This window comes from Aplidium turbinatum, chromosome 12 (assembly GCF_918807975.1).
Source record: "Aplidium turbinatum chromosome 12, kaAplTurb1.1, whole genome shotgun sequence".
Lineage (NCBI taxonomy): Eukaryota > Metazoa > Chordata > Ascidiacea > Aplousobranchia > Polyclinidae > Aplidium > Aplidium turbinatum.
The window spans coordinates 3,367,573-3,383,788 of NC_137483.1; the positions used below are offsets into that span (position 1 = coordinate 3,367,573).

General features: G+C 36.3%; 1 protein-coding gene across 1 annotated transcript; it reads left to right on the plus strand.

The window, feature by feature from the left end:
- Positions 1 to 11,569: 11,569 nt before the first annotated feature.
- LOC145780741 (lysozyme 1-like) lies at positions 11,570 to 14,925 on the plus strand. The gene is made up of 3 exons (XM_082592368.1): positions 11,570 to 11,666; positions 13,327 to 13,467; positions 14,640 to 14,925. Exons 1-3 carry the CDS (start codon positions 11,606 to 11,608, stop codon positions 14,753 to 14,755), a joined length of 318 nt encoding a protein of 105 aa, XP_082448494.1. The 5' UTR covers positions 11,570 to 11,605; the 3' UTR covers positions 14,756 to 14,925.
- Positions 14,926 to 16,216: the final 1,291 nt, after the last annotated feature.

Sequence of the window (16,216 nt, forward strand, 5' to 3'; positions counted from 1 at the left end):
TTTTCATGTATTGATGGTGTAATTCGGTCTCGGACCAGTGTTAGACGCATAGTGGATACAGCAGCTTATCACCGGTTCTCTGTGGCAAGTTTAAGCATGGGACGGCACCAAACTTCAAAGATTTAGCCTACTGCTACTTTTGGAATTTATTATTATGTCCTTTGCATTAAAGCGTTTCTCACAAATTCCAGCATTTCCTTTGTGAAGAACTTGTTTAATATTATCTCTTGGATCACGTTCATCTCTGTACTTAAGTATGACATTCTTCAAAACTTCATTATGCCACACTGTACTTCCCTTTCGCATAAACATTGACATTTTAAATATAGAAAAACTTTTTACTTCTATCCGTGTGACACTGAGGGATTGGGCGATTCGAAGCTGGCATTTATAATCCAATAAATAACTGCAAATAAATAGCATAATGATAACATTCCTGAAATTATAAAACAAATATGAATGATTATAACAACAGAATTCATAACTGTAAAATACACCACAATTCATAACCTAATCTTGCAAATGGTGATAAGAACTACCATGCCCATGACTAAGTATTTAGCTAGTTAGTTTAAAAACTGAAATCTTGCTAAACCTGCATGTTGCTTCCTACATATAGCCTACTCGCAAAATAATCAATAAATCCAAAAGGGCTACCGTAATCTGCTAGGTTTATTGCCGACTGGTCAATAATACATAGCCTACGGTAACTTAGCTTGATAGCAATTAAGTTATCTACCATATTTAATTTTCCAATAGACGAATATTAATGCAAGCTCTACAAAACTGAATTGGAACCATCAAATTCCATGGAACTTCCTCACTAAACCTGTAATCCTCTGCGTAAACTGCTTGAAATTATCACGTTTTGCAGTTTGCGGGCATCGAGAGCTGCCGCTTGATCCCTATCCAGTCAACCGTGACCGCTTTTCAACATCGCCGCCTGTTTAAAGCGCACGCGGATTCTATTGCCTATCTCTTGTATTTATATCTCTGATTAGAGCAACAACAATCAAATATAAAGACACATGTTATGTTGTTTTGTCATCCAATTCATGCAGTTAATATATCAGGCAATGTAAACAGTGCTATTTTTGTGTCATGTTTTGGTAATGTGGTCTGTATTTTGTGACAACGATTGAGTTTGAAGCTAATATCTGGGAGTCATTTTTCTTCAGTGCTTGTGATTTGAGTAGGCCGAGCAGCTTCATTGTGAAGTAAGATTATCTTTGTAATGATCTTCTGAAAAAACATTGACTATAATTATATTGTAATATAATATCAATATTTTTGGTATCAAAACTAGTTTTGTTCAAAGGTGGAAGTTTGATGCACATAGCATGGTAAACTGTCCAATTCTTTTCAGGCTGTAGGATTTGAAGCAGCATGGATTAAGTAATGTTACTGGTTTGATACGTAGGCCTAAGCGGATTGTCATTTTAGTATTTTTCAATGCAAATTTACAAATATTGAGTCTTTGGACTATCTTTGAATTGAAAAGATTGAGCTACTTTTGGTCAGGCCTTTTATTGAAGTTGGGCTGGAGATTTTCATATAATCTGGTGACATGAATATTCAGCAATTATTGTTATCCAGTTATTGCTGAGTCTCAGTTCAAATTTTTTTGAATCCAGTTAGGCTTAATATACTGTATATTTTTTGTAATACATAAGAATGTTTTAATTTGATGGTTCATTTAATTGGGACACAGGCAGGTCTATGAACGCAGATTAAAGTAAGTTCAGCCTTGTTTTGCAGTTGTACGTGTTTTTTTTTGCTTGTATTTCGTACACGGCCGAGTTGATGACTCTCAGAGGTTGTGAATAATTTTGTATTTTTGAAAATATATATGCAAAGACAAAATTTGGGAAAATTATTTTCGCCCCCCAAAAATGTTTTACTCTCCTAAGGCTACTCTACTTTACAAAGAATTAACTTCAGTCGAAAAATCCAACAATTTTAAACATATCGACGAAGATCGTGATTGAGAGCAAGGATTTTGCGGTTTATGGAGAAATCCCTAATGTGTAATTGCACAGTTGGGGAAATTCGTGGATACAACAAATCTTTGAGAATATATAAATGATATTCCTCTTAATTTTCTACATTGAACGGCATGTGTCATCCTCATTTTAACAGCACATCAATAAAATTTTGTACACAACCTTTATATTCATAACATTGTCAATGAAGGGGGCCCGAAAATAAATGGGTACCGGGCCCGAGAAATCCTGTCAACAGCCCTGATAGTTCGAGTACGTTTGCGACTGACGGTGAAGTGAGGATGGTGTTTCGAGACGTACTTCAGTGCAGTCGATGGTGATCATGGTACTTGAGTAGGCTAGTCCTTTTTAAAGTCTAGCTTCATGGCTGCTATGATAAACATCACGATGACGGAATATGTTCAAACTAATCAACCTTGAATACATGAGATGAGATGCATTCATGAATAAAAAATACGGTGTACAGTATGAATGCAGAAGTAATACCAAACCTTGTGCCTAAGTCTGTATAAAACAAACCCAGGCGAAGCTTCATCAACACCAAGAAAAATTCATCTTCCACCGCTAGTCTATGTAGCCTAGATGCAGTGCTCCTGTATCATTTTGAGGTATTTCGAAAGTAGCATCGTCATCAAGTTCTGCATCACCATTTTGATTTGCATGCTTAGCTTTTGAAGCTGTGTAATACAGGAAATTCTTCCTATCTTTGCCGGGCAAGATCGCTTCCAATACAGTAAAGAACGGGTCGAAGGTTAACACTTCTGTAGCCTAAGTTTACAACTTAAAAGAGTTTTATTTTCTGAAAAATTATACTGAAACACTGATACACGCCTGTCAAGACCACAAAACAACAGCTTAAGCAAACGTTAAAACAGCGGCTAGTCGTTCACGACTCCAACGTCACGCTCTGTTGGTTTGTTATGCAAAAGGTCTATTGAGTCAAGGCTAAACTGCCAAACTTTAAATAACATCAAATCTTCAAATCACGTGACCAAGTGACCCCTGTGGATCCGCTGTTAGTTACAATAACATATAATAACTTCAGAAAAATACTTTAATAATTCATGTCCTCAAAGTTGAATGTAAGGCTAAACTTTTAGGTTGTAATAAAGATTTTCTTTAAAGAGGCTGCAGAAAACTTCTCAAGGTTTTCCTGTTGATCACTTCTGTTTTAAGGTAATACTATTAAATCTAGTGCTCATTGAGACAGCATTTAATGAGAAAATACATTTTGAAGACACAAACGTACTTGCAGTCTGAATTTTATGTTGTTTTCTTGATGTGAATAGCGTTTCCTGAAGTACTGTAAATATATGATAACAATTTATCGTATGGTGCTTGGTTTGTTAAAAAAGTTTGGGGCAGCAACACGCCCTTTGGTCAAAGTGGCATAATGTAGCAATTTCCCTTTTCTTTGTGCATTAGCACAATGATCTTTAGAACGTTTTATCACCCGAATGAATAATAATAATAATGTTTATATTTTTATTTATTGTCGTTCTGCAACAACACAACAACTTAGGTCTTTAAGCCACAGGGCTCATCTTAAATTTTTGTATTAGATTTACAATGTCATCACATTATCACTGAACTTATTCTCATTGCCTTATAAAGAAAGAACACAATCGGTATCGCTTTTAAAGTCTTCGCTTTGACCCTACCTGGAAAACCACAGATTTAAAAACCATTAAAACCGAAAGTGATCACCACTGAACTAGTGCACGGAATGAAGCTTTATCTCCGTTGCCGGAGAAGGCACGTGGGAAGTATTGTGTAGCCTACAATAACATCTGGACTGAAAGCCAAACGCTACCGTCCAAGATAAGGACTGAAAATGGTTGCCATATTAGCGGTTTTAAATCCAATTTTCAGAAATTTGGATCTTTTTAATGATTCCTCAGGTTAAATACGGCACGGTCGCAAGACCTTGGATTATGGTAGTAATCATGATGATGACACAATCAGCCCAAAATGCAATATTATGAAAAGCATTATCTGGATTCGAACAAAGTTGCCTTTTCAAGCCTCAAATGCCTTGCTTCACCTTACTTCCAGACTGGGGCGTCGTCAATAAAAAAAATTGGAGGAGGGAGGCAAATAAGTATTATTGTACATGCCAGTGAACCCTGCAACGAGTCGACGAAGGTTGAGTACCCAGAGGGTGTCTGAACGTCTTCCTGGACAATCGTAGAAAACATACCAGTATTTTCAATCTAATTCAATAGTAATTAAAACTCTGTCAAATGATGCTGTAGCAGAGGGTGAAATGTTTATCGAAAATTTTAAGGAGGAAGGCAATTTTCTTTTTTGCCCACCCCTCCTCTTGACTACAATCCTGCCTCTAGGCGATTAAACAAACAAGCTATATCATGGTAGTGCGTATCGATTACTTGACTATCGTAAGCTGTGTGTTGAAGTTGCGAGATCACCAGCACGACATTCGGAGGTTCAGGGATCGAGACAGTGCTATTGTATCTTTGGCAAGACACGTAATATAGTGCCTGAAGGTGGACACGAAAATTGGTTCATTGCCTTACCGTTCACTTTATCTAAATCTTCAACCACCGGTGCAAATCTGGGTATGACAAAGACGCCATTGCAAGAGTGTGAAAAAACATTAAAGTAGCCAAGCAAGTTGTTCCAATTTGACACCAAAACACAACAAAAATATAACAGCAATGTAACATGACAATAATCCATTATAACAATAACTTGAGATACTTGACCGAGTGGTAAGAGAGCTGGAGTGACTTCGAAATATAAGGACGTCGATCCGATAAATATCGAAGTTACGCTGGTGAATTTAGGTAAAAGCTCCTCATGCCACACCTGAAGATGTACAAAAAGGTATGTTTCTGTAGTGTGCCATTTTGCTTTTAAACAAGTAGTTTTTAGCTGTTTCGTCAAAACGTCAAAACCAAAGTAGGTTTTCAGTATCCTACATCTTGTGGTAGCCTAATTGGTAGTCACCAGAAAACACAAGATATCATATTATCATGCTTAGTGAACAGTATCATTCTATTTCACATTTGTAGATAGACAAATAAAACAAAGTAACTTCAGCGGGTTTAACATGATGTATTACATACACAATATAACATAATTAGAAATAAACTCTAAAGTTTTCGACACGTACGTGTGTCCTCATCAGGAATTTCGTATCTGCAATATGCATAAAATGAAAATTGTAAAGTAAATTTGACTTTGCAATATAACTGTAACTGTATACTAACGACACTCCAGACTGAAAAGTACAAACTGAACGAGTGACACAAGAATGATTACAAGTAAATTATACGGTGGAAAACAGATCACATGAGGCGTAAACTACAGGCATTTGACAAACAATTAGCACACACACAAGAGGAACGATAAGCCACAGGCGAATAACTGCCGGTTGAGAGACGGATTATTACGTTTGATTCTTAAGGCTTCCATGATCTTAGCCTGAAATTCAGATCTGCCTCGTGAGATGATTTCAAATTTGTCGATCGAGACATTGTCAGTGCACGTTTCACAAGAGGCGATGTGCTCTTTAATTGCACTTTTGGTTGTTAAGTTTGGGTTTAAGTGCTCCCCGGCTCTTGTCAACAAATGTTTGGTTGACATACCAATGTATGTCCGGATGTATGTACCAATGTTGACATACCATTTTTTCAATAAAGTCTTAAACACCTTCATGGCTGATGAACGAAAAGACACGCCTGAAGAATTAGATTTTAGTTATGTTATTAGTATACCCTTTTTAGGAAAAGATTCAACAAGCTTTGCAAAAAAACTAGCTAAAGTTATAAAAAAGAAATTTTCATGTGACATTCATCCTGTGTATAAATCATTTAAATGCATCAATATTTTCAACTGAAGTCGCCTACCCCCTTTGCTTTTTCTTCGAATGTTGTGTATAAATTTAGTTCTTTGCGTGACGCAAACCAGACATACATTGGTATGTCAACCAGACATTTGTTGACAAGGGCCGGGGAGCACTTAAACCCAAACTTAACAACCAAAAGTGCAATTAAAGAGCACATCGCCTCTTGTGAAACCTGCACTGACAATGTCTCGATCGACCAATTTGAAATCATCTCACGAGGCAGATCTGAATTTCAGGCTAAGATCATGGAAGTCTTAAGAATCAAACGTAATAATCCGTCTCTCAACCGGCAGTTATTCGCCTGTGGCTCATCGTTCCTCTTGTGTGTGTTCTAATTGTTTGTCAAATGCCTGAAGTTTACGCCTCATGTGATCTGTTTTCCACCGTATAATTTACTTGTAATCATTCCTGTGTCACTCGTTCAGTTTGTGCTTTTCAGTCTGGAGTGTCGTTAGTATACAGTTACAGTTATAGTGCAAAGTCAAATTTACTTTACAATTTTCATTATATGTATATTGTAATTCCTGATGAGGACACACGTACGTGTCAAAAACGTTAGAATTTATTTTAATTTATGTTATATTTGTGTATGTAATACATCATGTTAAACCCGCTGAAGTTACTTTGTTTTATTTGTCTATGGTTCAACAAAGCAAACTCTCTACCAAAGCTTTAACATTTGTAGATGTATTTCAAATGTAGATAGAAGAAAACGGAATCATGGTTTCAATACCACGAATACTCACGTTTAATAATACGACTTTACTATTGATACTATCCATAAAAGACGCGTCTGGGTCTGCTGCAATATTGATTGATTTTTTGAATCTGTATCCTCGGACTGGGAAAGCTTCTTGCAGAGCTTATTTCTGGCAGTTTTGCATACTTGTAGAGGCTTTGAATCACTGACGCAAGCCCGGTGGCAACTTTACAAAAGGTACCATTAAAAAATCCCCTTCGAAGTTTGTTTGGTAATTGCAGAAGAAAAAAGAGCAATAGCACTGGTGGGAATCAAACCCACATAGATGTAATGACTATCTGTATCACCGCCCTAACCCTCTGCGCCAAATCAGGCAGTGGCAAACCGATGAGTTAATTTCGCTATTATATGCCTTTTTCTGTTGTTGCTCAAAGAGGATTTTTTAATGATACCTTTTGTAAAGTTGCAGCCCGGTCACCGAGATTGACAGAGTGAAGTTTCCGATAGTTGAAGTGTTGTTGTCGGGAAATTATTCCATCAATTCGATGCCGCTGAATGGAGAGCAGTCTTTAACGTGCGTTGCTCAAGCGCACGCCCTGAGAGTCGAACCAGCGCCGCTTGATCTTGAAGCTTCTTCATTCCAGTTGTGACGCGCTAACCAATTGAGCCATCGGGATTTCGAAGGCTATTGAGAGTTAAATTCTAAGAAGCATCCTGAAAAAGCGGATGCAGAATGTTATGACTAATAACAAGAATATGTTTTCATTTCAAGTAAAAAAGTAGGTTGTGTTGTGATATGGAAACACCTCTCTAAGATTTTCTTGGTGAATAATTTCCTTAACTTATCTAAATCACACCTAAACGGAAAGAATTTACTTTGTCTTAACTAAACGTTAAAAATTACAAATCACCTTTCTATTTCATAACAATGGATTCCCTATCCATTCAGTTGTCTTGAAGACTTCCTTTTTGCATAATTGTTCCATTAAGAAATGCTGCAAATATTGCCAGTTCCGTTTAATTCTTTTTTTAATACGAGCGACGCTGCTTAAAGTAAATAAACGGTAACATTTTTTTTTTACTTCAAAATCAATGGACAAGGCAATCATAATTTTTACCTGGAGCCTTGTCAAGCAAGTGAATCGATGGATACTTTCTGTAAGTGTACAGCGCTGAAGAGAATCTTTATAAGGCATAATTAAAAACACACTGCTATATTATCATGTTTCTTATGCTCTTACATGTGCAGGAAATTAATTTAAAAAATAAAAGCTTTATTAACTATTTCATCTTGGTTATGAGCTGTCATATTGTATATTTATTCTGCAATCTATAAGCTATACTTAACATTGTTGTTGCAAACTCTTTAATTCTGTATGAAATCTGTAAATAGTCCTTGTTGTGATAGTCCGTTACCTGATTACAATATGTGTGTGTGTATTAGATTGTTTTTGTGATGTTGTTAGGTTCAGTCGTCTTCTCATTGCTTCAACAATTGGCGCTCCAGTTGTCTCAGGAACGAGGAGACGATTAATTCTTAACTTTAAAGTATCAGGTTTGGTGGTCTTGCGTAACTATATTTATCAATACATATACCGTAGAATTAGATCTTTTCAAGCACGTTTTAAACTATTTTGGTTTTGCCACATTTTCCTTTGATGGTTTTATTACTGTATTTTTTTCCACAATATCATTTCTTCTGCATTCTGACAAATAAAAATAAATTCAATTGAATTGAATTGTCATTCTACAGCAGCTGAGGCATTTTAGTGACAGCGGTCTTTTCTATTTTATGTCTCACGTGTCACCGGTTCGACACCAGCATAGAAATGTAGGTGTGTGATTTGCGAGACACTTAATGACGTGACAGAGTAGACAAGAAGATTAGTTTCCTCATCTTTTATTTACTTAATTTAAATCTTTAACCATTGGGTGTAAACCTGAGTATGGGACAAAAATACCATGTTGAGAATGTGGACTCTCGACGCCGATGAGATTACATTCTTTTTCATTTTCCTGACTTCGTTTATTGCACAAATGTGAAAGAAAAATTGTTTGTCGGAGCATGCTTTAAAGCGCCGCTGCTTTTTTGATATGTTTCCGAATTTTAATTTGATTTGCAATTACAGTTTTGTGTCTGTAGATTCAACAATGCATGTTATTCCCACTAAGTTTTGCTTTCGTGATTTGAACTAAAGTTACAAAGTATCAGGGAGTAGAGGGTCCCAGGTTGCTTAAATTGCGCAACTCATGCACATGAAACTAACCTATTTACAAATCTCAGATGAAAATTAGAAAGAAAAGGCAATTGCATTTCAGGATTAGAAAGGCAAGGTGCAAGAAACGAAAAACAAATTAAATTACATCAGCACAGGCGCAACAAACTACAAATGGATTAGCACCAGTCACAATGTAGGTATAACATGATACATCTAATAGATGGAGAATCGACGCGCCATTTGCAAATAAATCTTTGTTCAAATTTAGATTGTACCGTTAACATAACAGTGCTTTCTAAATTTTAGAGTCAAATTGGGATTTGCCTGTAAGTAAAAATTTAAAATGAGTCAGTAGAGAATTTTTGATCGGTACAAAATTAACATTCCATGATATGGTCTTTGATGGCAAGTTTCTTTATGTCTCTAAAGTTCAGATTCTTCCGTACTCTCGTAGTGAAATGTCTGGTGGACATACCGATGCATGCGTCAATGCCGAATCACACGGATCAGTAAAGCTATACAGTACATGACATTTGAGCAAAGAGACAAAGGCGTTCAGGACTGCAATTGAAAACACGAATTTAGTATGTTGAATGTTTGGCATGTAGAAAAACCTCCACCAATTTCCTTTTCGCAAGATGTTCAATTTTGCGAACAAACGTTTTCCATTTTTTTACCACATATTAAAACAGAGCAATTAGAATTAAAAGACCTGTTTCATAATAAAATCCATTCAAAAATATGCTTTGACAAAATATTAAAATGCTTTATCTTTATAAATTCCTACACACAAGAAAATGCCAAAAGTGATTTATAAATAAAGTATTATTTTGGAGAGACGTATGCTACGCGCATGCAGTGAATGACTCAATCAATTTCAATAAAAATCAATACATTGTCCTCTGCTTTATCTTCAGATCTCCTTCAGCAAGAGCGCAAACGTTCATTTTGCAATTAATTTTTCATTTTCCCAATAATGGGAACGTTGGCGCGTAAGCGGGTAAATTATTATCAAACGGGTAAATTACCAAACAGTATGACCTTAGCTAGAAGATAAACCCAAGTTGGGTAATAACCTACGTTTTGCCTAATATACTGTGCGGTATATGGTGTAGAACATTGACTGCCAAGCCTATTTTCATAAAATAGCACAACAGGCCAGAGAAAAAAAATGCATTGCTGTTTGCATTTAGCGTCACCCATATATGGGTGACGCGAACCCGAATGAAACATAGGCCGTCATCCATATATGGGTGACGCGGCAGTCAATGTGAGCAGTGTTTTTCAAACTTTTTTGAGTCACGGAAAACTTTATGCATTAAAATAATCTAGCGGAACACCAAACGAAATTTTATAATGATGCAATAAAATAAACAAACAAATACAATCATTTACTTTTAGTTTTTTTTTTCAGTGCGATATCTGCGCCTGTTTGTATCTTCACGAAGTTGATATTAGGGCAGAAGTTGTAGAAGACAAACGCGAATCTCTTGTGATTTTGATTTTCGACCGGTGTTCCATAGAACACTAGTCAAACTAATAAATTTCTTGCGGAACACCTGATGATCTTTCACGAACACAAGTGCACCGCGTTACGCCGGTTAAAAGATCACTGGGCTAAGCGTATAAGATATTACTTCCAGAAGCATTCAGCCTATAATTTCCACTGCTATCAGTGTAGCAATCCCATATCATGCCAAACACGTTTTCCTTCCTAACAAGTGAACCATTTTAACCTATACGTCATTTTCTAAAGATTTTGTTTTTTTTCCATCTCCGGTGTTTTAAATAGAAAAAAGGTAACAGAGAATAAAACTGTTCACACTCGATCGCCCATTGATGAGGAGAGATGAAGAGACACGAGAGAAAACAAAAATTAGAACGTAAACAATTTCGATGAGTGTTAAAATGTGACAATTTGTATACTCTTATTGTTTCGTTATTCTATAATGTTCAAAGTTATTTTTGTTGTAGACCTACAATATTATATGAACACCTTCTGATAACTTAAACTTATAATTCGAGTACTAATTGTGTGGAAATAGTTTAATGAAGTTAGATAGTCAAATTAGACCAAGTAACATTGAAAATCTCAATAAAACCATCTTTACACGTAAAATAAATATATATACGACAGCAGGTCTAACTTAGAAATACAGCTACAGCGTAGAATACATAGCCTACTGTGTTTGCGAGTGCAGCCTGTCTTTCTTATAAATTAAAGCATTAATTAATTAAATTCTAATTCTTGAATACGGCTGTGTGGCGGAGTGTGAGAACATCTGTACGAAGTTCGAAAGGACGGGGGTTCAACACCGGCCCAGAGCACGCAGCTGTGTCTGCAATGACACTCAATGGCATGCCAAAATCAGGGGAGAAGCTGACTCGACTAATTGGTTACTTTGCTGCTTCCTGTTGTATCGCATCTGTAATCGCAGTGTGCTTTATATTGTCACAAGGGCGTGTACAATATAAACAAAACCGTGGTGTCAACTTAATTAGAGGGTGCTGCTTATTTGACACGACAAGGTGCATATTAGCCTATTCTGCATATTCTACATACCCAGTCGCCATTGCAAAAGAGTCTAACAAATCTTTGCAACGAAAAACGAGTAATATCCTGACTCAAGCCAGATCAGTCGGGCAGAAATTTGAAAAAAGATTAGCAAGAAGTCTCTTGTTGAAATGTATGAAAAATATTTTGAATAGTTATTTGTGTGCTTCTGTTAGTTTGTTTTTTAAATTTTATCATTGATATGCCAAAATTTACTTTCTTAGTGCATAAACGTCAAATCTACTTGTGCTTCAACAAATGACAAGGAATATGAACTTCTCTAAAAACTACGCCCTGTTACTTTCAGTGTTGCTAATAGGTAAGTGAAGTAATTATCCTGTTGTGAGTAACTTTTGACAAATAGGCTACATGATTAATTTATTGCAGTGCTGTAGCTTGTTAATAAATCCAAAACATAAAAAGATAGAACAATTGACAAAATATAACAGAAAACAGCAACTCTGTATTTTTCCAGCAAAACGTAAAAAAATCAACTCTTTTGTGTCTCATTTTGCTTATTATTCTCTATGTGGTTCTGTACGTTGTATATTGACCCACAGCAGCTACTTGGACATGCGGCTGGATTTGTCACATTTTGAACATCTTGCTTGCTTACTGCTATCAACTTCACGGAAATTTCATAAGAAAATTACATTTTATGTCTTTTTTAATGGCTTAGTTGACCCGACTGGTTACAATATTCCTAAGTTAAATAACTTGTTACTGATGTGGACAGATAACAATACAAGAGTTGTTGATACTGTTTAAGTAACTATGACACCACACTGCCACGCAAGAATATGAGCTCATGTGAAAGTCAATACAATATCTATACTTAATAAATGTCCAATACTCTAAAGCAGGGGTGTGCAACCTTTATTACTGAAGGGCCAGATATAAATAACTGGGTGAAACCGCGAGCCGCACGTTTGTTCAATATATGATATGGTTTCTAGTAGTTGCAGGCACAAAAAAGAGGTTTTTTGTTATTCATGGTATTCTTGTGGAATTATTAAGGGTTATCTCCTTGCAGAAATAATAAGTTAAGACGAATAAATTTATGAAGAAAACTGCTATTCAAATTTATTGTCACACTGTCTTTAAACGAGTTCAGTGAGAAATTTGCAGCTGGCTTCTTTTCCCGACGGCTTTTTCCAAATTTACTTTAATGGAAGTGCTAGCAATTCGAAGTCCATTTTCCAAGTGTTCGTCTGTCAGAATCGATCGATAGGGAGATTTCATGATGCCAATTTTAGAATAAAATTGTTCGCACAAATACGTTGAGCCAAAAAGAGCCATTTTTGAACCCATGGATTTTTTCAAATGTGGAAAGTCATCTTGGTTGAGATGTTTTCGGTAAAAGTCGCCCAAGATTCATTTCTAAATACTTTGCTTTCAAATCCGTTTTCTCTTGAAGATCAATCAGTTCAAGTTGGATATCACCTGGTGCTTTGTCCATGTCTGTGTTGAATGCCGAAGAGAATATACCAAACAAATGTTCATGAGATTTCAAGTCCTTGAAACAAGCCAAGAATTCATGCAACAATTTTTCAAGTTGGTCTGCAAATTCAGTTTTCTTCTCAGGATGCATTCCATGGTCTCTCAAAGTTAGAAAGTGGAAAAGATTTCCTGTCTGTGTGTGAACTTTCTAAAGTCATAATTTGTAATGCCTTTTATGTGACCACACATTTTTACGTTCCAAATAATTAAATATATTGAATTAGCGGTGGCAGGTGGGAGATTTTTAAAATGGTTAACAGAAGTAGCGAAATCTATAATAATCCACTCCACAATGAATTGTTCACACGTACCAGACTAAACTAAATTATAAACACGTGTCGAGGGCTGCACAATTTTTCTTTGCGGGCCGCATTTGGCCCGCGGGCCGCATTTGGCCAGCGGGCCGCACGTTGAACACCCCTGCTCTAAAGTCTACACAAACATCCACAGCACAGTAATCTTGTATTTTTCACACTCAGCAAATGCGATCATTCTCGTAACAAGCGATTCTCCATGCGCTCGCGAAGGAGGTGAATGCCAACATACATTTTGGCCGTGTTCTGGGTCTTATTTGGTCGGGAAATGCGACAGTTTACGGAACAGACAATGCTGTGTCACCGGTAGGCCTACTAGTGGGTGTTTTTTTTCTTCACTTTTTATTGATACTAATTTGTTACAAATGAAGTGGTTTAGATATTCATTTTAAAGTTTGCAGAAGGCTTTACTTTTTTTTTCTTGAATTCAAACACCCGGACGGGAATGTAGCAACTGAGCCTTTTTAACTGGTAGACTATTGCTTCCTCACAGTAGCTGATCCCAAGGACACTTGGTCACGTGCTTCGTGAAAATCAAGTAAAAAATATGAAATGTTTTCGCGATGTTGTAAAATATTTGTTGTCCGCTTCTCTCGGTCATTGCTACTTCGATTCACTACCAGTGTTGCAATCCAATATCATGTCAAACACGTTTTCCTTCCTATCAAGTCAACCATTTTAACCTATACGTCATTTTCTAAAGGTTTTGTATTTTTCCATATAAGCTGCTCTAAATAGAAAAAAGGTAACCATGGCCACCTAAAGATAAGGCCTGATTTGTCACATTTTGCAGAAATTTCCAGGTTTTTCTAACTTTGGGCGAACGTTTAAATAAATTTTTCTAAAATTTAGATTTTTACGCTTTCTTTCTTCTTTTCCCCAGATGACACAATAGGTTTTAACATCCTCACATGTTGAAAAACAAAGAAAATTTGATTTCGAAGATTTTAGTCAGACTATTAATTTTCAATAACAGTCTGATTTTGTGTTTTTCAACTTACTTTTTCTCATTTGCTACTGCTTCCTCAAGGCAACAAAAAAGATTTATGTCATTAGGAAACCGCAAAAAGTAAAAACATCTCAAAAAATGTCTGTCAAGCACTAGCAGTAGCTGTAATCAAAATCTGCAAAATGTGACAAATCAGGCCACATCTCCAGGTGGCCATGAGGTAACAGAAAATAAAATGTTCACACTCGTCCTTTGACTGGAGAGACGAAGTGACAATAGAAAGAATGCAAAGTGGAGAACGGAAAGAATACAAATTAGAACGCAAACCATTTGGATGACTGTTAAAATGTGAAAATTCGCAACCGCTTGTTGTTTCTTTATTTTACAATGTTTAAAATAATTTTTGTTATATACGTATAATTCAATACGAACACCTTCTGGTAACTTAAAATTATTATTCGAGTAATAAAAAGATACAGCAACTGACAAAAGGATAACAGAAAACAATAACTCCGTATTTTTCCACCAGGGGATTCTGCATGCATTCGCGAAGGAGGTAGATGCCAACGTACCTTTTGGCCATGTTTTGGGTCTTATCATGTCGGAAAATGCTCCGGTTCACGGAACAGACAATGCTGTGCTTAATGAACTGTTGGAACTTAACTTGGACATGTTAGCTTATATGCCATAGGCTATGCTGTGAACTAAATATTGATTATTTTTTCATGTGTTTTCAATTGTATGAACAATATTACCGGATGCATAAACAATGTAAAATTAGTGTAACACGCCTTGTTCCAGACGGCATGGACACAATCAACCACTTTCAGGCTTTGGCATCCCAAATAGTGTTTGTTGATTTTGGTGAGAGCGGCTTGCTAACAAAGGTTATCAGTTCGACTCTAAGTGAAAGCATGCTGTTGCATCTTGGCGGTATATTTCAACTGTCAAACACGAAATTGGTTACCATAAATGAATTGCTGTGTTTCGTAGTTTGATATGATAGAGATTATATTGCATGATTAATCTCAAAAATATCGTTACAGAAAAGATTTCATTTTTTACATAGGTTTAAGAAATAGAAAAAAATCTTGACCTGTCTATTTTACAAATTGCGGTTGTATAGAGTTTACTTTGCTTACCAAAAAGTTATTAAAACCTTGAATTGGCAGAGTTTATGATCTCCATAATTACGAGAAATAGAGATCAATCATACCCTGATGCTCACTTTAACAAACGTTTACAGATTAAAAATATCTGATAAATTTGAATACGGACGTTTTAGCAGTTGGGATGCGTACTTATCCGGGATACGTACTTAACCGGGAGATTGTACTTAATCGACCTTTATAAGAAAGATAAGTCAACGAAAGATTTTTGTTGTTTTGCATTAACCTAGAGAACAATATATCTCTGAATCATGTAAGTAGAGCAACCAATACAAGTCCCTAGAAGTTGATGTCACTTGTAACCGATTGCCATGCACACCGTTTATTTCTTGATTATCTTGCTCACTCAAATAAAGCTTAACGCTGAATAAATTTCTGTGTTGGAGTTTCAAATTGACAAAGTTCTTTTCACCTTCACCGTAGGCGTTCCAATATGGCAAAACAGTTTGTGATCACCACAATGGAAAGGTTTGGTGCCAATTTCTTGCAAAATCTTCAGAGGCGAAGAGTTATCTGTTAGAAGGAAAATAGTTGGAGCAACCAAAGATGATGTGATTGGCATACTGTTCACATCATGTTTTAATTTTTTTAATGATTAACTGCTACGGAACGGTTCTGGTTTAGGGGTAGACGGTCTTTACGTCCCCTGCCCGACAGCAGAGATAAAGCTTCATTTCGTGCACCAGAATTTAGAATTTGAAAGTTTGAATTCATAATCTGATGGAGTACTACTTTACTCAAGTATTATTAAATTGTAATTAGACACAAACTTAATAAGTAGACTAAGTACAGCCAATAGGATGGGATGGCACAACGGATAAGGCGTTGGTCCTCCAATAATGCGAACCTAGTTCGACATCCGGCTTAAGCTGGTTGTTGAAAACACCGCTCACTTCTACCTTGGGTGTAATAAATTGGGTGGGCATGATTGCTGGAA

Bases quoted from the DNA above. Each gene is read 5' to 3' on its own strand.
- LOC145780741 (XM_082592368.1), top strand. From the start codon at position 11,606: ATGACAAGGAATATGAACTTCTCTAAAAACTACGCCCTGTTACTTTCA. The intron at 11,667-13,326 runs GTAAGTGAAGTA...TTTCACACTCAG, and splicing joins ACTTTCAGTGTTGCTAATAG to CAAATGCGATCATTCTCGTA. The intron at 13,468-14,639 runs GTAGGCCTACTA...TTTTTCCACCAG, and splicing joins CAGACAATGCTGTGTCACCG to GGGATTCTGCATGCATTCGC.